Raw genomic sequence first — 25,669 nt, 5'->3', positions numbered from 1 at the left:
TTCAAACAATATGTTTTTTACATTTATAATAATTCATATAATTCTTGAGAAAAAAGAGTTTTCAGTTTTTGTCCTTATTTACATAGCATATCGCAATGTAATGAAAATAATATATAGAACTATGTACAATTATAATTATGCGATTAAACGTTTATATGACATTGAATGTTCACGCACTTACTTTATATTATAAATTTTATAATTCTCTTTAACGATATATCTATAGTGAATAAACAATTAAAAATTTCTTTCTAATTAATTTTATACGCACGAAATAAATTGTTGATAATTGTAAATAAATATAAATTTATAACATTTATTAAATAGAACTTTATATAAATCTATCAAGCTCGTTTATAAATCTTAAATACTGAAGTTTTGAATACAACGTGTATATAAACAAACATTTAACTCCATCTACGGTTCACTATCTGAAACAAACATTGCACTGAGATTTATAATATGATCGACTGCAGTGAAGTAGCAATATGGCGATCGTAAGTTGCAGCGGGCCGAACGTCATAATATTACAATGAGAAAACAAGACATATCGTGTAAAGTAATAACCACGTATTAAAGTTGGAATTCGGCAAAATGTTTTCTTAGCAATGACACTGCCAATAAACCATTTTAAACGGCACTACAAATTCCAATGAGATATCTTTAAGAACCGACACGGAACATATAATAATGAATTCCTTTATAGAACTTGTTACAGAATATTCTTAGTACTGACAAAAGAACGAAGAAACAGTTTATAAATTCTTCGTTGAATAGAGGTATATCTTAAAAAATACTATATACTTTCTTAACACGTATTTCATGATATCTTTTATCCAAGTGCAATTTCGATAGTTTTATCTATTAAATTTACTCTATTAGGTATGATTTTATTTTATTCTTCTTAATTCTTAAAGTATATCTATAATCATTGTTATTTCTAATCGTATTTTCACATTTTTTACAGTTTCCTAGCATAAGAAAATACATCTATGATACCTTTATGGCCTAATACGTTATACATTAAAAGGATTCTTATTATAAACTTTTAATATTTTGTATGAAATCGAACAAATAAAAATGAGCCGAATAGAAAGCAGCTCGGATAATGGAAGTGGATGGCATGAATGTGTCAAATGGTTAACAAGATGCGGTGCTTTGAGAGCAGATCATAAAGCAAATTGGCCAGAGGCAACTGCAGTTGACTTAGCATACACGTTGCGAGATGGTGTATTGCTGTGTAATCTCCTAAATACAGTGGACCCTGGTTGTATAGATATGAAAGATGTGAATCAGAAACCACAAATGGCACAATTTTTATGCCTAAGAAATATAAAAGTCTTTTTATCAGCATGTTCAACCACCTTCGGCTTAACTGATTCTGAGCTTTTCGAACCTTCAATGTTATTTGATTTATCAGATTTTCTTCGTGTATTATGTACCTTATCAGCTCTATCAAATTGTCCTCGTTTAAGACGTAAGGGTATACCGTAAGTAATTTATCACCGTGTAATCTCTCGTCTATAAATTATATTATTTTAATATGACGACAAACATTTGTTACAGTGGTTTTTCTGTAGGTCATGGTAGATCGCAAGAGGATATTTATAAGGATTTACAAAGTGCCGGTGCAGGGTAAGCGTCTAAACTCTTATAAAGTTCCATAATTTCTATATACATCTACAGTTAAAGAGTAATATACAAAAAATATATATTTTCCTTAAAGATAGAAGGTTCATAAAGTTATCATAAAAATTGATATGTAAAAAGATATCTATATTTCTAATAACTTCTATCAATGGGTTTAGTCCCACAACAGGAATGGGGACATTTACCATGAAACCTAAGGGTATGGATGTAGATGAATCTCAAGTATATCAGGGTTTACTCTGTTTCTCGAGTAATTCTCAACACGACTGGCCTTCCACAGAGAAGGTATCTGTCGTTTGCAACATAAATGTTTAAAGATTTGCAATAAAAGTACCACACATCACTGTATATAAACAAAGATAGTCGAGCGTTATCTATTTAAAGTATAAATAAATATTATTTACAAATAACTAAATTAACTACAGTGATACTGGCACTATTTTAAATTTTATTCTGCATTTGCTCTAAAATTTTATGTGCTAAACTATATTTATTATTAGTAACAAAATTTACAGTTGCTACAAATAGTTTAAGTTCGCAAGAAATTTTATTTTTTTCATGCATGAATAGTGCATGGCTGTTCATATTTTTATGCTAAAGCCGTGAAGATGAAGGTCGTCGCCGAAGATTTAGAAGGCGGGAAGGAGAGGAGGCAGGTGGAGGAGGGGACAATGAAGATCCAGTTGGAGAGGAAGATGGATATGGAGCATACTGCAGCCATGCTCAAAGTGAAGAAATCTACCAGGACCTTTGTAGTCTACACTTGCCACCTCCTCCATCTGTTGCACAGGTCGTTAAATATTTGTGTTTTTTACACGTATGCAATCACCAAACATTCATCTAATGGCGTTTCAAGACGCTAGTATCGTAACGTTCATAATTGGTTTTGTTATGCTTCATAGTATTCCATACTCTTTATCGCCTATTATAAAGAAAAAGAGAGACTTTCAATTGATTTTTATGAAACAGGATGGTGCAATCTCCGGAGGTGAAAAAAGGGATTATGTAATACAAGAACTCGTCGAAACTGAACGGAATTATTCCGATGTTCTTAACAGTTTACTTAAACATTTCGCTAGACCTCTTTCCGCAATATTGCTACCTAAAGATTCCGCACGTATTTTTTTTGGTATAAAAGAACTGGCAGAAATTCATGCTGGTTTTTATAGTCAACATCGAAAAGCAAGAACCGGCGCTGCTTTAGCGCAGGTTTTTCTCGACTGGCGAGAAAAATTCCTTATTTATGGCGACTATTGCGCGAATCTTACCCTTGCTCAAAATACATTGCAAGAGGTATGCGCGCGTAATGAAGCAATTGATCAACAAGTCATCGTACGTTTTGATATCTTTCTTCCTACTATAAGATATTCTAATAAACGTAATAAAAACAAATATTGATAATTGCAGAAGTGTCAACAAAAGGCAAATAATGGGAAATTTAAATTGCGAGATATATTGTCTGTTCCAATGCAACGAGTATTAAAATATCACTTACTACTCGATAAACTAGTAGAAGAAACTCCCTGTGATTGGCAAGAAGATAGGCGCCAGCTTGGAAAAGCTAGAGAAGTAATGGTTGATATAGCACAATATATTAATGAAGTAAAGCGTGACTCGGACACGTTGGACATTATAAAAGATATTCAAGCATCGATAATCGATTGGGATGTCCCAGAAGATGCACAATTAAAAGATTTTGGACGATTACTTAGGGATGGAGAGCTTAAGGTAATGAAAATATATGTGGGAATCGAATAAGTGCGGGCCTGGAACGTCGAGTGTCTTAATAAATCACTTTTATTATTAAAAAGACGTTCCTTCCGTTGCCCGCCTAACATTCCTACATACATTTAAAATTACAATTTAAGAAAGTGTAACAATCATATTTTAGGTAAAAGCACATGGTGAACAACGCGTAAAAGTCCGTTATGCATTTGTTTTCGAACAAGTAGTATTAATTTGTAAAGCAGCCAGAGGGGAGCAATATTGTTATCGTGAAACCTTACGCCTCGATGATTACCGATTAGAAGATCATACTGGAAGACGAACGATTGGCAGAGATTCTCGATGGACCTATCAATGGCTGTTAGTTCATAAACAAGAATATACAGCGTACACTTTATTTGCTAGAACAGAAGACCAAAAGCAAATGTGGATCAAAGCATTGCAAGATGCAATGGACAATGTTAATCCTGCCGCGTGCCGCAATACAAATCATAAATTTAAACTTACAACATTCGACACTCCACGTAGTTGTCAGCGATGTGGCAAGTTTTTAAAAGGCCGAATTTTTCAGGTAAACCCTTAACAATAGAAAGTCATAAAGTATTTTAAAACGAGTTTAGTACTGAATTGTTTATTCAAATAGGGATATCGATGTGAAGTCTGTCGCCTTGCTGTACACAAACAATGCATTGCACATTCAGGTCGATGTGTGCCAGTACCACCCCCACCTCCGCCTCCGCCACCTTTGCCATGTGAATCTATTCTCTCGGTGAAATTATGGTTTGTGGGAGAAATGGGACGTGATACAGCGTCAACTATGTTAGAACCTCGCGAAGATGGTACTTATATGTTACGCGTACGACCTGCGGGACAACCACGTTTAAAACATGAAACCAATTACGCACTTAGCATCAAGTAAGAATTTCTTTTCTTTTCCGAAATGTTTTCGTAGACATGGATCTTCTTAAACGTATATAATTAATATTACAGGGCAGACGGTGCGGTGAAACATATAAGGGTATTTAAACGCGATGTCGATGGTGCCGATGTATATTATCTCAGTGAATCTCGTTTCTTTAAAAGTGTAGTTGAACTAGTTGACTATTACGAACGGGCATCATTATCAGAAAACTTTCAAAAGTTAGATCAATGCTTATTATGGCCATATAGGCGTGTATTGGCTAAAGCAGTATTTGATTTTCGTGGAGGAGAACGCAATCAATTGAGTTTACGTCGAGGTTTCAGAGTTGTGGTATTGAGCAAAGAAGGTGACGCCAAAGGTTGGTGGAAGGGAAGAATCGGTGATCAAGTAGGATTTTTTCCAAAGGAATATGTCGAAGAAGAATAACAATAAATTATATTGCTTAGACATTTTCTCCATGCGATAGCACGACGATAAAAAATGTTTTACATATTAATCGCATCATCGTGCAATCATATTTTATTAAAACACCTCTCAATGAAGAACAAAAATAGAAAATAAACTATAATATATCGTATTTTTACATTACATACAATATAGAAAGATTTATCTTCACACATCAATATCATTATATAAATACAGTTTATTTTATTGTTCTCTTTACTTGAGGTTGTTCTGTATCACAATTATATAAATAGAAAGTACATATTCGTATACGGAGACGAAACGCATAAAAATAAATATATATTTAGCTACTTGTATAGACAAAAAGAATTATAATTATTTTTCGGTACGACATAACAGTACGCGTAAAGTTAAAAAAAAAAAAAAGTCATAAAGATTAAAGTTGTCTATCTATTCCTGTATATTAGAATCATATAAAAATGAAATACATCGCCAAATGTTTATACTTCGGGACAGCTTTCCTCCTTATGACTTTAAAGTAAAGTCAATTGCCAAGACTCAATTGTATATACTATAACTCTGTACTGTTAATGATACAAATTTTAGCTATTTCATAAATATAAACATACACATACCCAAATATATAAATAATCACTATATGTATCATTGTAACAGATTAATTGTATTATTTTTTTAATCGTTAAATACTTTCTAATTGTGCCAATAAGAATAATAAATAAAATTGAAATATTATCGAAATGTTAACATAAAAAGGAAGTAATACTTAATATATATGTATTTAAAATTCTATTCGTTTTTTATCAGCATATATAACAGAAGCTACTTTTTGTTCCAGTCTTTTGCAACCCGCAGTTGCATAGATATTCTCCGGTGAAGGCCCGAAAATAACATACGACAATACTTCTTCTATCATTTCACTGGTAGGATGAACTCCTCTATTTATAAAAGCTTTTGTTACACATTCTCTTACATGTACTTCTTCAAGTGGTAAAAAAGGCACATAATGGTCTATGAGATTGGAATCTATTGTATCACTATGATAAAAACCACCCTTTTCATTGAATGCTCCAACACTTAATAAGTTTTCAAAATCTTGAAGTTTAGTCATAGTTCTTTGTTTGCCTTCTCTCCAAAATGCTAATAAACGTTGCGTAATTCGAGAGCTGCCTGTATTAGATAAAAATATGAAAATTGCTTTCGTTGTATTTATAAAATTGTTTGCAAGCCTCCATGATTTAATTCCTGTATGATAATCCAGAAAGGGTACAAGTACATTTAGTACACCTTCTGGCATTTTATCCACTTCATCAAATACAAACATTGATCTTTCACATTTTTGTAAACTATGAATAATGATTTTGTACAGCTCTTCCTGTGTGATATAAAATAAGATATCATGTTTATATTTCATCTTGGTTCACAGAATTCTAAATGTATATACCTTATATTCGTTTACTTTCTCTTCCAGTGGGAAATCATTACGGCCATTAAAGAAATGATAAAATATGCTTTGATCACCTTTCTTGAAAAGAAACTTAGCAATTATTTGGCTTATGTAAGTTTTACCTGTTCCTGGAGGGCCATGAAAACTCATAGACAAAGCCTTTGGAGGATTAGATGAAGTTAGATGACCACGTAAAGCATTTATAATTACAGATTGAGCAATTGTTTGTCCATAAAATTCTTTTGTCAGCACGTCATCTAACCCTAAAATCATTACGTGTAATCGATTAATCTAATTATATATGTACAAAAATTCTAATACAAATAACCTAAAATCTTGATTTTATATACATACTATCAATGTCAGAAATAATATATTCGTTTGTACAACATTCCACAAAATTACATTTCGTATATTTTGTTATTACATTAGCAAATTTATTATACGCGAATGACAAGGACGATGTAATTGAAAATTCACATTTTACATAAATGGTTAATAAATTAATAAGTAACAAAGTACTGGCAAAGTTCATTTTATATTGATTTTTAAATCATTGAAAAATTAATCGTTCTCCATGAAATTTAAACATTACTTGCCAAAGCTGAAATAAAATGTTAAAAATTACTTATCATAATATCAATTTAAATAAATTTATTCGTATTTTATGAAGAGAATTATATTCAAAAAAATAAACACTAAAATTCTAAACAATACTTTATAATACATCCGTTAATTCAGATACTTATATTAAATGATAATCGTGATTTTCGATTGGTTCGATTTTAAAGCATATACAAGAACTACCAATTTAAAAATGCTAATAATACCGAATATATGCGTATGTGTAGTGAAAATAATTTATATTTTATACTAGAATGTAATTTTCTATGATGCAGTTAAATTAATACATATTTTTAATTCGCACGTTTGAAATATTTAAATTTTTTACAATTATTTAGTATTATATATCACCTAAATATTTGTCAAATATTTAATTTCTATAAAAATATATATTTACATTTATTAAAAAGATATTTACAAATTGTAATACTAAATTATTATTATATAGTATTAAATGTAATTATTTATTAATTGAGAATAATTCGTGATAAAAAGAATATTATTAATAACCTTAAAAAAAATACCAAATTTTTTATTTCATATCACTATCATGTATGAGTAAGATCGAATCACTTACTAACCGATTCTCTGAATCTAGATTGTAGCTATAGTCGCAGCTAACGTATAAGCTGTTGAATAAATTTCTGTGTGATTTATACTTTCTAAACGAACCTTAACGTAGTAATAGTTTCAACCATACATTATTCGTTATATTTAATATTTTATTTATTCTTTTAAGTGATATCTATATAATTTTCACATACACACGCATACACTTGCATACACACATACACATACACACACCATATATAATATATATATATATATATATTGTAAAATATTGTCTACTGCAGAAAAAATATGGCGTCTTGCGATATTACCCCTAATACCAAATTTTACACGCGGGAAGAAGTTGCTAAGCATAACCATAGTACCGATCTATGGTTTATTATTAACAATAGAGTTTATGATGTGACTAAGTTTTCAAATGTAATTATGTATTTCGCATTACCTTTCTTTTAATGATTAACATATTTTTAAATAGAATTACGCATAAAAACTTTCATTTGATATATTAAATTTAAGCATCCCGGTGGAGAAGAAGTTCTTCTAGAACAAGGTGGTCGAGATTGTACACAAGAATTCGAAGACATTGGACATTCGCGTGATGCAAGAGATTTGATGTTGCAATTTAAAATTGGCGAAGTAGTAGAAGTATGTATAACGCTTAATACATGTTCATTTGTCATTAATATTTATTTTTACCATCAATGATAATCATTAAGGGATAACATATTTTTAATTTTAGGAAGACAGAACACAAGAAGACCGTTGTGAGTTAACTGAAGTGTCTGAATCAGATAGTTCTAGGTATAACACTTTTTTTATCCTAATTAGTATTCTATGTGTATATATATTATATGCATATGTATCATTAACCAAAGCATTACAGATACATAATTTGGCTACTAACATCTTTACTGCATTGGTGTTGTATTCATTATTGTTCAGTTATCTATATTCATTGGATAGCACAATTAAGAAATCCAATATATTACAAAGAGTGACACGTTATATTTATAACAATATATATGGATCTTTTGTTCTTGTACACATCTACCATACGTATTATAGCATATATGAGTGACATTTGTGCTATCCAAAGTAATACACTATTAAAATTCAAAATGTGTGATATGTAACTAGTCGATGCTGCATCGTGATGTGATGATTGGCAATTGCAGTGGTTCTTGGAGATCGTGGCTGATTCCAATTGCTCTCGGGGTATTGGCAACTGTTGTCTACCGTTATTTTATTAAAGCACACTAAATCATTCCTGATGTTTATTTTTTTGTAGTTTGTATCATACATAAATGATTACTATAAATAATTAATCAAAGAATGTTATGTATATTGCACACAATTATAGTCCTGTTTCATGACATGAAATTGCACACATAAGCTGGCCTAGCATAAAAATATTTATAAAACGAAGATTCAAATGTTATAATTAAACTCTATGATATACAAACACACGTATGTGCGCGTTTTCATACACATGTAATGCGAATAAATAAATTAATTAAAATTATAAATATAATTAAAGAATAAATTAATGTTGCATTAAATTTTCTTTAAAATAAAGGAACAAGATTTCATTTGAAAAGAAGTTATATTTTGAAAGAACAATTTCCTGAAAATAGAGGGTGATTTACTTAAATTAAACATGTAAATTATTTTCGTACAAAAAGTAGAAAAAAAAAATGACAAATGTTTGCGATACTATACATTGTCAAAGTTACGCATTGTTGACATACTGTTGAGATGCCACGAAAAATTCCGTTCGAGCATTGGATTATCGTGCACAGAAATGTATCGATGTAAGCGATTAGCACGTTGAACACTTTCGATAAAATAAGGTAAGTTCCTTCGTTCTTATATCTTTTAAGTATCAACTAATTTTCCTTTTTTTTTTTTCTTTCATTTTCAAGGTCATCTCAACATCATGGTATTATAAATCATTGCACTCGTCTTGGTGCCGAGAAAAAAATGTCGACAGAACTACTTTTTTGTCACTATCAGGTGCACGCTTCGAAACCATTCACACGTCGCTTTGTTATTTTTTTCCTAATTTTCACAATAATGAAAATAACTTGGATGTTCAGTTTAAGCGAATTACCCTGTATATTAAATATAAACGTCAGAAATTTGTATATGCCATTGTCAAAAGTATATAATTAATAATGTAAGAAAATGTAATTTTTACCATGTCATGAATATCATTAATATGGTATCATAAAGATAAAATTGTTAATTTTCTCTTGTAAAATTCCATGTAAATTATATAGATATTACAAAATATGTTTTGTTACATTTTCAACGTCATATTTAATACTTGGATAAACTCTGTTTTTATAGAGAAATATGTCACTTTAATTTGAAATGATTGTTAACGTTTCTCTTCTGTAAGATTTTCTGTATATATTTCTATCATCTTACGTTAATAGGAAACCTATCATCATTAATGTTACTGCTATTTTACTTAATCGTTTCAGAGATACAAATGTATCTTAAATTATTATTTTATTAATTTATTTGATAAGCAATTGTCAAATTATCCACGCATAATTACGTATGGCATGGAAGGAACGTACGAATATTAATATGCTTTATGAAATGATAGCGGTAGAAGATAGAAAGTAGTTAAAGTATTAAAGAATAAATTCATAGATATCTAATAGAAGTTGAAAGACGGAAAAACGATATCGAGCGAATTTGCGCGCCGACGCTAGGCGCTCGTGCTACTATCTTCCTTTCCCTGTCGCACTTGCAATTTCCCCTTCTCGACCTCGTTCCTGTTCGTTCTTTGGCGGGTACGTCTCCCTCTGTCAAACACCCAGTTCATCGTTAGAGGTGGATCAGTGCGAGTCGTGTTGGAATATCGTAATCACATAGAAGGTATACGTACATTCACGTTTAATCAAATTGCCGTGAAGAAAAAGATCGGAATTTGAAAAGAAAGGAGCCCGAGCGGTCGAGTAAACGCGATAAACTCGTGGTTGGAAATTAGAAACGGAAAAACGGGGCGTACGTAAAAGTCGCCCGTTAGAACGCGAACTAGAAATTTGCGAGCGAATTTAGCGAAGAAAAGAAGCAGACGGCGGGCCGAAGACAGCTGTATACGGCAGAGACAGTGGTTGCACCGAAAAGTCGGCGTGGTGTCATGAGAGGCGGTCTCACAATCCGCCCTTCTTATCGGTCCCTCTTAGAGTCATGCATGTCGCGCCCTTCAAACGAGGTAAACATTTTCTTTTATTTATCCTTACTACTTTCCCTCACCTCGTAATCTCCATTTTTTTACCAACAAAATATCCACTTGTTTGTAATTGATAAAATTCGCGCGCTTTTTTCTTTCATAGAGTTACTCATTCATAGACGCAACTTCCATTCTTGGAAAAGTTTTTTCATTAATACTGTTAAATCGTACAGACCAGGCGATTGAAAATCGCGCGTAATTTTTGCATAATTTAAACGTTTGGTAACTTCATAGAAACGAATCAACGTATCTTTTAACGAAAAACCATAGAATTTATCGTTACTTAACTTAAATGAAGGGAAATTTCTGACAAGTGTCGCGATACGATCACAAATTACTTAAGCGAACTATATAAATCAACGCGATCTGCATCGTGTAAAGATGCGTTGAAATATTGGTTTAAAGGATACACGATTCGTCGATCATATAAAACCTGTTGTTGCATTCTTGCATTACTTATAGAACACGAAAGCACGTGTATGCCAAGATGTACAACTTATACTTTGTACAGTGGGTTATATTTGAATTGCGAAAATAGCATGGGATAAATGAAAATTTAATCATTCGCACTGCAAAAAAAACTATACTATTTAAGAAACATTTTAATTTGATCTTGATTTCTTTAATTATCTATAATTGTTCATAGCTTGCAAAAACGAGTTAGAGCACAGTCTCAAAATGTTAGAGTGAAAATGAGAAAAGTAAAATATGATTATACGCGAAGAAAAGGCAATAGTCGGAATCCACGAAGAATTGCATCATTACGTGAAACGAGAAATTGAAATATATGCAGAGTGTACGAAAAATTTTGTAAACCCCAAGAATGTTTATCTTTCCTATTTAAATCGTTATTAACAGCGACATGAAATTAACTAAAAAAATACTCGCTAATATTCTATTTATATACATCTATTTTTAAAGATTTGATTTTATTTCACAGTATCGGAATCAAATTTCCAGGTCTGCCTCGACGTTAAATCTAGCCCATAGGTGTATTTTAAGACACTTTGCGCAAGTGGTTTTTCGTTTCCGTTGCAGAATGAAATTTATCGTTCGTCAGCCTTACCTATCGTACTTTCTTCGTATCGAACGAGACGGTGAAATTTTTCGTTATGCAAACAGGAAATATAGATTTTTAAGAAAGATCGGGCATTATTAAATCCCAAGTTCGATATCAATCTTAATATCTCTCTCGCGTACAAGAGTTCAAAGCTTATTTCTAACATTTCACGATGAATATGTACCCCGTGCGATGTGACTACAAATAGATGAACAACAACTTCTCGTCGAACTGCTGAACGAACAAACGAATAGACAGCGATAAGTACTCTACGACGTATTCCGTTTAAGCCAATTATACTTTCTATGCAAACCAACGCGTCTTCTTCTCCGTGGTGTTCGGTTACTATCTGGGTTAGGCGGTACGTGTTTGAAGCTGCGTTGATTTTATCGTGAAATCTTGCTTCGAATGGTACGATTATTAAAAACCTCCTCTCCAATCTTCCAACAAAGAAACACGTTAAATAACTAAATGTCGAATTAAAATCTTCGATAGGCGTCCTGTCCTTTACGCAAATTCTTCTTTCTCCGATCGAAATTTTGATGCTAAGTAAAATAGCTGGGAACTGTCTGCCTATCTGGGTGGTATGGACAGTGATAAATACAACGATCGATAAAGTGAAGCGAGAAAACCACTGACCAATGTCATGTGACTGTAAATCACAGCTTTACACGAACAATTTTACAATTTAACGCTCAGAGTAAATTCTCCATCATCGTTTACGTAACAGAACTGAATTAGCAAATATTTAATTTCGAATATACTAGGAACGCATGGATAGCTCGGTATGTTGGCATAATTTTGAGCTCGACAAATTGATTAGAAACACATGCGTTGACAAAATGATTTAAACATCGTTTTGCGTGATTCGTCGAATAGATCACTTGGAATAAAAATCCTCGATTCCATGAAATTTCCTAATATTTCATTTTGTCTCTTTTTCTTCTTCCTCTCTTTTTTTTTTTTTTTTTTTTATCGTATTTTTATGCTCGCTTTACAACCAATTCGACCTTCGTCATAGACAAAATCATCTTTCATGTAAGACCTCGCACAGAGATCGGTTTCTTTCGCACGAACGATCAATTAAACGCAATTGGATCATTACGACAGTTTATCACAATAGGCATTAACACGGTTTAGAGGCATACGTAGCGTATAAATTGCGATGGTGATGAAAATCTTAATATAGACGGAAGAGTAAAACGAAGATGAAATATAAAATGAAATTGATAAAGAAAAGGGTGTTTCGTTGGAAGTCACGTACGCATAGGACAGCGTACGTTCGTTTTATGCCAAACGGTAGAACGGCCACTGGCAGACATTATACATTATACGCTGCAAACGCCGTGTTAGCATATCGCGTTACCAATTCGACAAATTTACATGCTGATTTCTAATTCGTTATCGAACAAATGTCATGCCCAATTGCTAATTGCTCGACTCGTGTAAAATTAAGTTAAGCTTGTTTGCCATTTTACAAGGCAATTACAATACCGCTTCGAAAGCAAAGTTAGAATTTGGAAAAAATGCCAGGTATAAAAGCGATTGTTATTAAACGAGTTTACGCTACTACCCACGTAGAACGTAACCTACGATCTTGTATTTCTATTTTTATTCTTTCTTTTTCCTCTTGCATTTTTACGTAGCGTTTGCAGAAGAATAACGCCACCTGTTCGCGCGTGCCTCTTTAGTCATATTGCATGATTTTACTGTAGATTGACAACTGAACCCGCATAGTTCGGCCACGAATCTTCGCAGACTTTCATTGCCGCTTGAACACATTTTAATTACGTTTCTCACATTCTTTCTCGATCCTTATTTTTTCTAACAGTACCAATATTTTAAACTCGACGCTATATTCGATTGTATTAAAAGAACTGTACACATACGTGGTGAAACGATACGCTGCCACTTAGCAACGTAAACGGTCAGCATATTTTACGAGTTTCTCCATTTCTATAGGATATTCGGTGCACTTATCGATGAAGAAAATGCAAACGTAACGAAAATGGAAATGATTCGCCCCCTTTTTCATTTATATACCCCGTAAAGTTTGATCCGAGGAAATTAAAATTGCCGGAAAAAAGGGACTAAAATATTCGAGTTATTACATAGATAAACTTCTAATATGCAAAAGGATACACCTACGTGTTTTAAATAATTCACGTTAGGGGAGAAACTTGAGCGATATTTTAAGGCAAACGATATTTAAAACCGATGCCGCGATAAACGGTTAACACAGGCGCGTTAATAAAGAAATGGAAAATAAAAATCGAATTTGTCGAAAGGTCACCTTCAGAATAAAACTACGGACGTGTTGCGTAGTACGCGGTTTGGTCACATCGGAGCTGAATTCGTAATTGAAAGAATGCCTATCTACATCGCGAGTTCAACGATTAATCGAAGTAAATGTTTCAGACTTCTCTATTTCCATAAAGATTTACCAGCAGTTCGTATTCAATATCGTATCGTTATTATCGATAGTTTCGATTTTCAGTACACACACACACACACACACACACACACGCGCGCGTGCGCGCACACACGATAGACCGGCCTAGCATAAAAGATTGATATCGACCGATCGATTGAAAAGATGATTAAGAAACTGGGTATTGTTTGTTTCGATTGCATTACCGATATTTCGAATATCAGCGAAGGAAATAATTGCGTCCAGATTCCGACAAGCGTGTTTGCATTTTGTGGCCCATTGTACGTTAAAATGTGTAAAGAAAGCAAACCGATCTCAGTCACGAGAGATGTTTGGCAACCAGCCATGCGAACTATTACGGTAGCAACAACGCCTCGGTTATAATAATATAATAATGTACGTCACGTGACGGCATAAATACAAATCCAACGATTTGTCGCTTTTTAGATGGTCGCGGTTCTTCGTGGTACACCGATATCTTCTTATAGTTTAGACGAGAATTTGCAAGAGAGCAGTGCGATAGTATTAAATTGCCAACGATCCTGGTATCATTCGGTTTTACAATGAGTTCAACGATACGAAGTGAAGTTTTTCTTAGCGTGTTACTTTTCTCCCTCTTTTCGTTGCTAAATATTAATTAACGACAGAACGAACTGGTGTTTTTTTCTTTTTTTTTTTTTTTCACGAAATTCGAACTGTTTGCAAGTAGCGGAGGGGAGCTGGTTGAAATTGTCGATAATAAAGCCCGATGAATTATGCATGAAGGTAATGGTACCGATTGATTCCCGCGATGAATATTTCTAACGCGATAAACGGCAGATTCGTAACGCGAAGTAGAAATATGGAATGAAATGTACATATTTAAGAACGGATGTATAAGAAGGCGGTAGATTTGTTAAACGGTGTACGAATGATTACAGCTACCGTGGGACATGATCCACAAACGAGTAACGGCAATCAATCGCAACAGCAGTTACAAAGCGGTGGATGGAATGGAATTCCTGAAACAACATTGGTTTCTCGATCGATCAGAAGCAACGGCTGGAACCGAATTACGGCGCCATGCCAACAACAAGAAGAACAACAGCTACACGAACGGAAACAGAAAGGAGTTAAATCTGGGAATCTGGGAGATGATGAAGACGGTGGTGGAGGGGGTGGAGGGTTGGAGGGGACGGACCCAGAGGAGAACAACTCTGTTCACCTCAAGAGACGGGTGGGACTCGTCAGTGGGCGTGGTCTAATCGTTGGTACCATGATAGGTAGCAATCTCTATACCGTTTCAGTAAAATCTTATATGGTTAACTGAAAAGAAATTCTAAAAAGAAATTCTTCTTGTTCCTCTTCTTCTTATTCGTTCAATCACGAAATGATAGGTTCTGGGATATTCGTTTCGCCGTCAGGGCTTTTGGTTCGAACGGGCAGTATCGGAATCAGCTTCCTCGTATGGACGGCCTGCGGCTTGTTGAGTCTGTGCGGTGCGTTAGCATACGCCGAACTGGGTACGATGAATACGAGCAGCGGCGCTGAGTACGCTTACTTTATGGACGCATTCGGTGCACCACCTGCTTTCCTCTTCTCGTGGGTTTCCACGTTGGTTTTAAAACCCTCTCAAATGGCAATAATCTGTTTGTCGTTCGCGCAGTACGCGGTTGAGGCCTTTGCAGCCGACTGCGATCCACCCGAGGAAGTCGTGAAAATCGTTGCGCTCCTGGCAATTATACTTATACTCTTAGTAAACTGTTACAGCGTTAATCTGGCCACAGGTGTACAAAACGCGTTTACCGCAGCAAAATTGATCGCCATACTTGTCGTAATTGCCGGTGGCTCTTATAAGTTGATACAGGGTAACACGCAACATCTCAAAGGCGCTTTCGATACGATGGATGGTGGTACCGTTAATCTAGGCAGATTAGCTACAGCTTTTTATACTGGTTTATGGGCATACGATGGATGGAATAATCTCAATTATGTCACCGAAGAAATCAAAGATCCTTCGAAAAATCTGCCACGTTCCATTATGATTGGTATACCCCTTGTCACCCTATGTTACGCATTAATAAACGTTTCCTACCTAGCCGTGATGTCACCTTCGGAGATGATCGAAAGCGAAGCTGTTGCAGTAGTAAGACAATTTTTAATATCCTTCTTTCTTTCAGAAATCAAGAATTAGAACAGAATTAAAACGGAAATTCGTCATCTTGACGAATTTTCTTCTTTTAACGAAATTCCAATTCATTATTACGCACCTTGCACGCTATGGAACACCTAAAAAGGATATCAATTAACCATTTGCAGACTTTCGGAAATCGGATTCTGGGTGTTATGTCATGGCTTATGCCGCTTTCCGTTGCAATCAGCACGTTTGGTTCCGCAAATGGTACCCTCTTTGCAGCAGGTAGACTCTGTTTCGCCGCGTCCCGAGAAGGCCATTTACTTGATTGTCTCAGTTACGTACATGTACGACGTTTTACTCCTGCACCGGGACTTATCTTTCACTCCCTCGTTGCAGGTACCGTTTCTTACACGCCAGCTTCAATTTCCGTTCCACACGCTCGTATAACCATCTCATTTATCTCTTTTATCCTTCTCTTTAGGAGCAATGGTACTATCCGGAAATATTGATTCCTTGATCGATTTTTTTTCCTTCACTGCTTGGATATTTTACGGCGGAGCAATGTTAGCTCTATTGGTGATGCGAAGGACCAGACCGAATCATCCGCGACCATATAAATGTCCATTGATAATACCTGTTTTCGTACTTGGAATTTCTGCGTACCTGATTGTAGCACCGATCATTGATAAACCTCAAATCGAGTATTTATATGCGGCTGGATTCATTTTAGCGGGCATGCTTGTCTACCTCCCGTTTGTTAAATACGGATATGTGCCCAAATTTATGGGTAAGTATGTTCCTTCCACGTAACTTGTCGTAATAATCCGGAAAACTTACAAAGTCACCCGAAACAAATCCAGTTCCCATGGTTAATAATTACTTTGTCTACAGAAGGAGTGAATGCTTTCCTTCAAATGTTACTCGAGGTTGCACCAACCGCTGCAGCCTTTGATTGATCTTGATCAGATGAAAAAAAAAAGCATGATTCTTTAAATGCCAAATCATTCCATTGTGGCATAGCGAATATAATATGAATATCTATTTTAAATATGAATAGATAAAGATATGTACCCTCTTATTGAAGCTCAAGGCTGGCCCAAATCAATTCACAAATATATAAAAATATTATTTTATTACTTGTTATTCGTATATGATATACAATACATAAAACACATTACTGTTAGACAATATGTTAATGTTGTAACTACTGAACAAAACGACTAAAAATATTTTAAACGTTTATGGTTACAATTTTATTTTTTATTTTTACCTAGCGTTGTTTTATTTATTTTTCCATAAATTCCCAATAAACCGTCGAAACCTCTTTTACGGGTCTTTCTAGTTTTATGTTTAGCTAAACTGTTTTTCAAACCTGACGCGAGTTTCGTGTTCTCTTGTGTCTCCTTCCTACCATCTTTCCTTTTATGCTTCAGTATTTTATAATTAATACCTTCTCTCTTTGGAGGTTTTGCTCCTAAACTAACGGCCAGTCCAACCTCTGCTTCCTCTGCTTTTTCCCCTTTAAAACCAGACATACCAAATTTCATAACCTCGTATCTAACACGTTTCATTTGCACTTCCTGTCTCTTTTTCTCATCGTTATCGCGATTTCCCTTGTCTTTCGTTCTATCGAATTTCAAATTTCGTACGTCACTGTTTTCTTCGCTTTCCATAATTTCTCTTTTCCTTTTCTTCGGCTTTTCATAATTTATCGATACAAATTTCTTTACAGCATTTCCTTTTACCTTCGATACTCGCGTTGGAATAAAATCTTCCATTATAGAATACTGAAAAAATAATTATTATAACATTATAAATTTAATCTCTCGAAGAGTTAAATGCAAATATATTCAGTATACTATTTATATGTATTGTTTACCAGCTATTCACGAAATTAGAATTCTATTAAGCATCCGGTATATTCGTTATCTTTTACTTTATAAAAATAACGGATTTCGATTAATTCGCCGCTCAACAATTATCGTTACTTTCACATGACGATTATAAACTAACTTATAATAATAAGAGACAAATAGTAACGCTTACGATATTATGTTTCATACCGTACGCCATATTTTACCTACATAAAGGTTAAATATAACCTTAAATGTCCATCGTATATACACGTCATAATTCAAATAAGAGACGATATATTTGTACGAGTAATAATTATCGCGTATGTACGGAATAACGACAATTGTTATATACGATGGAAGAATATCCACCTATTAATGTACGTTTAGCAGTAAATAGAGTTAATTTAAATTTAATAAAAAGTAATGACGCACAACCTCGAATATATACACCGGGAGAAGAAATTTCTAGTCAACCGGATTTCTTAAGGTAAAAACATATATTTTATTTCTTTAAAAAGAAATTATCGAGAAAAAGAAAAGGCAATTCATTATCGTACGATTTTATTAGAGGACATGGAACATATGTAGATGATGAAAATACGTTACGCGCATCTGTAGCTGGTGTTTAGAAAAAGTAAATAAACTTATTTCGATAAGACCGTTGAAAGCGCGTTATCAAGGCGAAATAGGAGACGTAGTTGTTGGTCGTATAACTGAGGTACAACAGAGACGATGGAAGGTCGATACAAATTCCAAACTTGACTCTGTATTGCTACTTTCCAGTGTTAATTTACCAGGCGGAGAATTGGTATGATATAAAATTCCATCTTCGTATGTTATTGAAATGAGTACATTTTTTCAAATAATCCATTCTTGTATGTAATTTATAGAGGAGGAGATCAGCGGAAGATGAACAAACTATGAGACGCTACCTCCAAGAAGGAGATTTAATTTGCGCAGAAGTCCAAAGTACTTTTGTCGATGGTTCTCTTTCGTTGCACACTAGAGTTTTAAAGTATGGTAAATTGTCTCAAGGTATAATGTTGAAAGTTTCACCGGCTCTTATAAAAAGAAAGAAGACTCATTTTCATAATTTGGAAAATGGTGCAAATTTAATATTAGGAAATAACGGTTATATTTGGATTGGAACTAGTAGACAAGATACTGATAGATCAGAAGGTGGTTTTACACAGGATTTATCGAGAATTCCACAAGCAAACCGTGAAGTCTGTGCACGATTACGTAATTGTATTTTAATCTTGGCGCAATGCAATATCCAACTTACAGATACATCTGTTACGTATGCTTATGAAGAGTCTATGAAATATAAAGTAAATGAACTGTTGGAACCTGAGGTGATGTTTGATGTATCTATAGATTACCATCGAAGATTAATACAATAATACTTTATGTTAATAACTATACATTCGCGCTTAACTTAAAAAATAAGAATAGAAGAATAACGAAAATTGTATACTTATTGTATATTTCTAATAAAAGATCTATAGTAATAAAGAAAATTTTATAAATACTTCCTATTCTATTTATTCTAATTTTCTATACCGAATCATGAAGTTACAGATAATAATATTTAGTATTAGAAATATTATTACAGTATAAACAAAATGCAAATATAAAAATAAATTATTTTAAGGCAAAAAAATGTAAAGCGCGTTATAAAATAATGTGTTATATTTTTGAAAAGATTTCAAAAAGTAATATATAATATGATTGAACTTCATTAATACAAGTATTGATTAAACAAATAACTTAGAAACAAGAAATTACAGTAAAGAAACATGGATGCATGTTTTACTGCATTTGATAAAGATGGAGATGGATATTTATCTGTCGCAGAATTTGAATTTATTTGTCGTGCGTTATTTCGCAACGGTCGCGGGAAAGTTTACAACATTGAAGAAAGCCAGTTGAGGGAAATATATTCTATATTTGACTTAAATGGAGATGGAAAAATTGATAGAGAGGAATTTGAGGTATTTACAAATATTCGTAACTGTTCAAATAATCATTATAATCGTCGTAATGATCATAATCATCCTTAAATATGATTTTATTCTGAACGCACAGGTATGTTGGAATCGCTGGATTAAAATATGTACACGTCCAAAGGGTGCTTTTTTAATTGTGGACGTGCAGAATGATTTCATAACGGGTTCTTTAAATATCAAACAATGCGCCGCTCAGCACGATGGTTCAGAAGTAATTGAACCAATTAATCGTTTATTGGAAACTGTACAATTTGATGCTGTATTCTATTCTCTCGATTGGCATCCCATGAATCACGTATCCTTTATTGATAATTTACATCTTAGGTAATTAATCTAGATTAATTGTAATTAATTGAATTTGTTGAAATTTCAATTCAATATCGTTCAATGCAAATACATTTTTATAAGAAAATTTATAAATTAAATGTTTCGTTTTCTCAGAGAAGTTGATCCTAGTAGCGGAATCTCGAAAGAAGCAGCACAAGTTTATGACACTATAACATTTCGAGGTCCGCCATTGCTAACGCAACGTCTTTGGCCTCGTCATTGCATACAAGACTCCTGGGGTGCTGAGCTTCATAAAGATTTAAAAATTGTAAACAATGCAATTAAGATATATAAAGGAACTAATCCAGAAGTAGACTCATATTCTGTTTTTTGGGATAATAAAAAGTTAATGGAAACAAGTTTGTCCTCGCAACTGCAAGAAAGAGGCGCAACAGATATATATATTTGCGGGTTAGCTTATGATGTTTGCGTTGGCGCTACTGCAGTAGATGCACTTACAAATGGTTATCGGACTATTCTCATTGACGACTGTAGTCGAGGAGTAGATCTTGTTGACATTGAAAAGACCAAAGCTACTGTTATAGCTAATAATGGAGTAATTGTAAATTCAAGTCAAGTAAAAGCAATGGTTGAAGGGAAAGATCGTCGACCAGAACTTGGATATAAATTAGCCTTAGAAATCAAACGAAAATTAAATTCTGTAGACTCTGATAATTCATAATTTTATTTTGTTTCAAATTATAAATTAATTTAATAGCTTGCTAAGTGAACAATAGGTATTAAATTAATGCAATATTATATATTAAAGATTTTGTTTCTTTAAAAATAACAGTTATAAAAAAATTTATAAGTTTTATCTTCTCCATTAAATAGCAATATTATGCTTTATCTAATTAACGTTTGCCAATCGGATCAAACATCACAGAATGAAAAATATAAATATCAATAGCAATGCTTTTATTCTGTATAATCTACATATATAATTTATAACAATATCGCATGTACGTACGACAAAAAGTGCACGTATCTCGATTAACTGATGATTCTCTCTTTGTGATCAATATTTTCTTTTGTTACTACAATTTGAATAAATAGTTCCGCAAAATAATAAAATAAACAGAACTTTTTAATATCCATAAATTTTTTGCCGAATTACTAAGTAAACAATTATAAAAAGGATGATATCCTTATATCTTTATAAAAGGATTTCGTAATATAACCTAAATAAGTGGACGTATACTTTTTGACGCGAAAATATTACTAAATAAGCTAATTAGATATCATTTGATATTATTGAAACAAGACATGTTTTATCATGTAAGTCATTTTAAAATATTAAAGAACGAAATATGTGTAATAATAAAAATCGAATAAGAAAATATAGTGAGAAAATGTGTATTGAACTATATTTATCTAATAAAGTATATATATATATATTTTTTAATTTTGTATCTTTGTAGATATCATTAGAACATGAAGTCTTATTACACCCCAGATATTTTGGGCCTCAATTATTAGATACTGTGAAACAAAAACTATATATTGAAGTAGAAGGCACTTGTACAGGAAAGTAAGTTGATGAACATTTATTTAAATAAGCATTTATTTAAAAAAGTAACATTTTTGATTATTTCAGATATGGGTTTGTTGTTGCTGTTACAACAATAGATAACATAGGCGCAGGGATCATATTGCCTGGACAAGGTTTCGTAGTATATCCAGTTAAATACAAAGCAATTGTGTTTAGACCTTTTAAAGGAGAAGTATTAGATGCTATAGTAACACAAGTAAATAAGGTAAACATAAAAGGTAGTTTTAAATCTTTATAACAGTAATAGCGTAATTTAAAAAATTGTATATTTTCTTTTCCTTCTTATTAGGTTGGAATGTTTGCTGAAATAGGACCACTTTCATGTTTTATATCTCACCATGTAAGTTATTTTTGTACGAGTTGTAATTTTACAATTGTATTTTATAAATTAAAATACCATTTTACAAGGTACAAAACATTTTTTACAGTCAATTCCAGCAGACATGCAGTTTTGTCCAAATATAAATCCACCATGTTACAAATCTAAAGAGGAGGTATATATAAAAAAAAGTATATAATAAAAATAATATATAGAATCTGAATTGCTAATTATAATATATATATATATATATAAATATTGTAATATCGCAGGATGTAATTATTCAACCAGATGATGAAATAAGGTTAAAAATTGTTGGCACAAGGGTCGATGCCACAGGAATTGTTAGTATTTATAGTTGGTATTTCATTCTAATATTTTATGTTACACGTTGTAATATTAATGTAATATATTTTTAGTTTGCTATTGGAACATTGATGGACGATTATTTAGGTAAATATTTACTTCAACAATCTAGTGATTATTTCTATTATAATTTTTTTAACATATGTTTTTCTTTATAGGACTTGTATGTAACTGAATGGAATAGATACATTACCTATTTCAATGTAAGTTTTACATATTAAATAAAGTACTTTTTATTTTTATGAAATAATAACATTTTTATGTAAAACAGAAACGTAAAGAATAGACGGTTCCAATTTATACTGAAATGGTATAGTTGAGGCCACTGACCTTGGAATCATTTATAATTTATAGTTATAGATATTTAATGATATGCAAACAAGAATTTTACTAATAAAATGGAAAAGAATACGTAATAGAATTTTTATTTTTTTGTAAAACATCTTCAACAATTCTTAGCAATGAAAAAATCCATCAAACTGCTCTATACGACTCTAACGCATGAACATACAATTTTTCTCTAAATATTTCAAATTACTAATTAATTTACTACTAATCGGAATATTTATTCTTTTAGATTCCATTAATTATATAAGCATGCTATATTGTTCGAATCAATCATGCTTTCTATAGTATACATTGTATATTATCTAAATAAATATATATGTTATTAAATACATGTCTACTTTAATATGAATAAAAATTTTATTTCATTAATTATTAATTTAAAATCATAAACAATAATTTACAGTATTAATAAATAAATAAATAAATGAATGAATAATTATTTGAACAAAATATGTCTATTTCTACGAACGATAGATTGATTTCATTACAGTGTAATAAACTGCTAAAGTATAATACAAATGTAAATTTATAAACATAAGATCTAGTCATATAATATATTTATCTATTTCTAAGTCATATTATTACTACAATTTAATAGAGAATATAATATAAACAAACAGGAATTTTGTAAATTCTAAGTGATTTTTACAATTATATAAATTTAAACAATATATTAAAACACGGTGTAGCTTCAGTGTTTATTGTTTTCTTTTTTTACACAATGCGATAATTAAAAAAATATTAACAAATTCATTTTATTCGTAGTAATTCAAAAGACATTTTCTAAAAATCTGAATTTACGCCTAATAAGCTAATGAATAATGCCAGTTTCGTTTCAATGGGTGCTTTAATTTTTTCTTCATCTTGATCAGGCATTGTTTTATCCACGACATGCTTAAATATTTTGCCATCATTATTAACATAGAATGTAGAAAAGCCATCGTACCACCTGTTAATAAATTTTATTGATTAACGTGATACTAATTGATTAAGTAAAGTAATACACGAAGTTACTTACGTTGGTGCAGTATCTAATTCATTTTTAGTATTCCAGGCTTTAAATCTCCAAAATGTAAAAATTACCCTTGTACCAGAAATGCCCTGCTATACGCCAACGAACTTTAATGCTACTATCTTCAGGGTGCATAGTCATTTTTATAATACCCAACTTACATAAGCATACTTCAAATGGCCTACTAGTCTTAATAATGATATTTGCTTAAAATATTGTTGAAGTCCGCTGTAAAACATTCACAATTATACATATATTATTTTTCTTTAATAACAATAATTTATCAGTAATAAAAATGTTTTAAATTATATATTTACACAGTTGTTGTTCCTTTAATGTTATTCACAAATATTAAATCTTCTGTATAAATTTTACTATTCAATGGTCGAGTAAATAGTAATGGTAACTGAAAGAAATACATGTTAGCATATTAAGATTTCATTAAGTTTTATGTACTTCATAACAATTTTTTGTACGATAAGACAACATACATCTTCACGAAGAATATCAAATACATTTTGCAGTTGCGTTTGAAATGACTTATCATCTTCCAGAAGTTTTGCATCTCGCTTCTATTCTGCATATTAGGATAAACTTTTGTGTAAAGAATTTCATTCTTTACAGATTTAAATAATAGATTATCAATGGCTCTTTAGCTGGTGTCATCTTTATATATGATAAATTAGATTCTTGTTTTTAACTTTATAAGTGATTTTTCGCACTGTGCATTGTTCCTTAATAATGTTGTGCTTTCTAGATCTGAATTGATATCCTGTGTGATATTCCTAATATGTGTTTGTCTTTGTTGATGTAATTTGATCATCCATTGTTATTCAATTACATTTCTTGTTTGGGGCTTTAGGGTTCCCAATATTAACACTGACAAAAGTAGCTGGTACATTTTGACTTAATGAAGGAAGTAATGAATTCAAAGGTGTTTCTTTCTTATGTATTATTGTGCTTGTTGATGTTTGTATACCTAAAAACTAAAATTAACAATTATACTTTTAATTTACTTTTCAAAATAAAAGTAAATGATAAATTCACACAAGAAAGATAGATATAACATATATATATATGCAAAATCGACAATTTTTGTACTTTATGACTAACTTTGATGATTATGAAATTATAACAACATGAATATAAATTTCCATACTTTTTAAATATATATAAAACAACTCACTATAATACTTCTACCAATAAAATTTTTTACTTGCTGAGAACAATACAGAAATTTTTAAACTTCAAAAATTTGCGATTTATTAACATACAAAAATAAAAAGAAAAAACAGGAAGCATTAAATAACTTAACAACTACTAAAAAATTATACAAAAATTATAAAACATGAACAAATTATTATAAGTAAATCATTATTACATAAATATACTAAGGTTAACTTATTCTATATAATAATGAGTTTAAAAACGAAAAGATTCATTGACAGTCGACAAAAATATCATGTAAATGTAAATGATTAATAATTATTACAGCAAAATTTAAAGTACTTACTTCTTCTAAAAATAAAGAGGATTTAACATTTTTTGATAATTGATAGTTGATGTCAGTAACCTGCCTGCGTATATTAACGACAGATGTAAATTTATTTGAATTGAACGCAAATAAAATGACATTTTTCTAAATCGTTTGTTTCACTGATGCGT

The 25,669-nt window shown here is 31.9% G+C and overlaps 8 protein-coding genes and 1 pseudogene across 8 annotated transcripts; 6 read left to right on the top strand and 3 right to left on the bottom strand.

Moving 5' to 3' along the window:
- Nucleotides 1-1,080: 1,080 nt before the first annotated feature.
- Nucleotides 1,081-4,723, top strand: LOC143220422 (protein vav-like). The gene is made up of 8 exons (XM_076446074.1): nucleotides 1,081-1,490; nucleotides 1,567-1,635; nucleotides 2,251-2,440; nucleotides 2,620-2,982; nucleotides 3,058-3,378; nucleotides 3,542-3,946; nucleotides 4,019-4,290; nucleotides 4,366-4,723. The coding sequence occupies exons 1-8, from the start codon at nucleotides 1,081-1,083 to the stop codon at nucleotides 4,721-4,723; spliced, it is 2,388 nt and encodes a 795-aa protein (XP_076302189.1).
- Nucleotides 4,724-5,501: 778 nt separating this feature from the next.
- Nucleotides 5,502-6,702, bottom strand: LOC143220427 (torsin-1A-like). Its single transcript, XM_076446080.1, has 3 exons — nucleotides 6,522-6,702; nucleotides 6,165-6,430; nucleotides 5,502-6,095 (listed from the first exon to the last, which is right to left on the bottom strand). The coding sequence occupies exons 1-3, from the start codon at nucleotides 6,700-6,702 to the stop codon at nucleotides 5,502-5,504; spliced, it is 1,041 nt and encodes a 346-aa protein (XP_076302195.1).
- Nucleotides 6,703-7,652: 950 nt separating this feature from the next.
- On the top strand, nucleotides 7,653-8,621 carry LOC143220418 (cytochrome b5-like). The gene is made up of 4 exons (XM_076446071.1): nucleotides 7,653-7,781; nucleotides 7,878-8,006; nucleotides 8,101-8,162; nucleotides 8,531-8,621. Exons 1-4 carry the CDS (start codon nucleotides 7,653-7,655, stop codon nucleotides 8,619-8,621), a joined length of 411 nt encoding a protein of 136 aa, XP_076302186.1.
- Nucleotides 8,622-10,565: 1,944 nt separating this feature from the next.
- LOC143220420 (b(0,+)-type amino acid transporter 1-like) lies at nucleotides 10,566-17,171 on the top strand. The gene is made up of 6 exons (XM_076446073.1): nucleotides 10,566-10,590; nucleotides 15,020-15,361; nucleotides 15,476-16,224; nucleotides 16,398-16,611; nucleotides 16,697-17,002; nucleotides 17,107-17,171. Exons 1-6 carry the CDS (start codon nucleotides 10,566-10,568, stop codon nucleotides 17,169-17,171), a joined length of 1,701 nt encoding a protein of 566 aa, XP_076302188.1.
- A 297-nt stretch (nucleotides 17,172-17,468) lies between these two features.
- On the bottom strand, nucleotides 17,469-17,993 carry LOC143220426 (uncharacterized). Its single transcript, XM_076446079.1, has one exon. The coding sequence runs from the start codon at nucleotides 17,991-17,993 to the stop codon at nucleotides 17,469-17,471; it is 525 nt and encodes a 174-aa protein (XP_076302194.1).
- A 431-nt stretch (nucleotides 17,994-18,424) lies between these two features.
- Nucleotides 18,425-19,474, top strand: LOC143220419 (exosome complex component RRP4-like). Its single transcript, XM_076446072.1, is given in 4 exon segments — nucleotides 18,425-18,558; nucleotides 18,640-18,692; nucleotides 18,695-18,879; nucleotides 18,962-19,474. Coding segments are annotated over 4 exon segments (885 nt in total).
- A 396-nt stretch (nucleotides 19,475-19,870) lies between these two features.
- Nucleotides 19,871-21,089, top strand: LOC143220416 (nicotinamidase-like). Its single transcript, XM_076446069.1, has 3 exons — nucleotides 19,871-20,065; nucleotides 20,160-20,404; nucleotides 20,522-21,089. Exons 1-3 carry the CDS (start codon nucleotides 19,871-19,873, stop codon nucleotides 21,087-21,089), a joined length of 1,008 nt encoding a protein of 335 aa, XP_076302184.1.
- Nucleotides 21,090-21,673: 584 nt separating this feature from the next.
- On the top strand, nucleotides 21,674-22,802 carry LOC143220415 (DNA-directed RNA polymerase II subunit RPB7-like). Its single transcript, XM_076446068.1, has 7 exons — nucleotides 21,674-21,685; nucleotides 21,829-21,938; nucleotides 22,005-22,164; nucleotides 22,249-22,299; nucleotides 22,388-22,453; nucleotides 22,551-22,622; nucleotides 22,698-22,802. Exons 1-7 carry the CDS (start codon nucleotides 21,674-21,676, stop codon nucleotides 22,800-22,802), a joined length of 576 nt encoding a protein of 191 aa, XP_076302183.1.
- Nucleotides 22,803-23,775: 973 nt separating this feature from the next.
- LOC143220414 (uncharacterized protein C6orf136 homolog) lies at nucleotides 23,776-24,905 on the bottom strand (annotated as a pseudogene).
- Between the last annotated feature and the right edge of the window lie 764 nt (nucleotides 24,906-25,669).

Source organism: Lasioglossum baleicum, unplaced genomic scaffold (genome assembly GCF_051020765.1).
Source record: "Lasioglossum baleicum unplaced genomic scaffold, iyLasBale1 scaffold0943, whole genome shotgun sequence".
Lineage (NCBI taxonomy): Eukaryota > Metazoa > Arthropoda > Insecta > Hymenoptera > Halictidae > Lasioglossum > Lasioglossum baleicum.
Note: the sequence above shows the minus strand (reverse complement) of the source record. Positions and strands in the feature narration are given on the sequence as shown.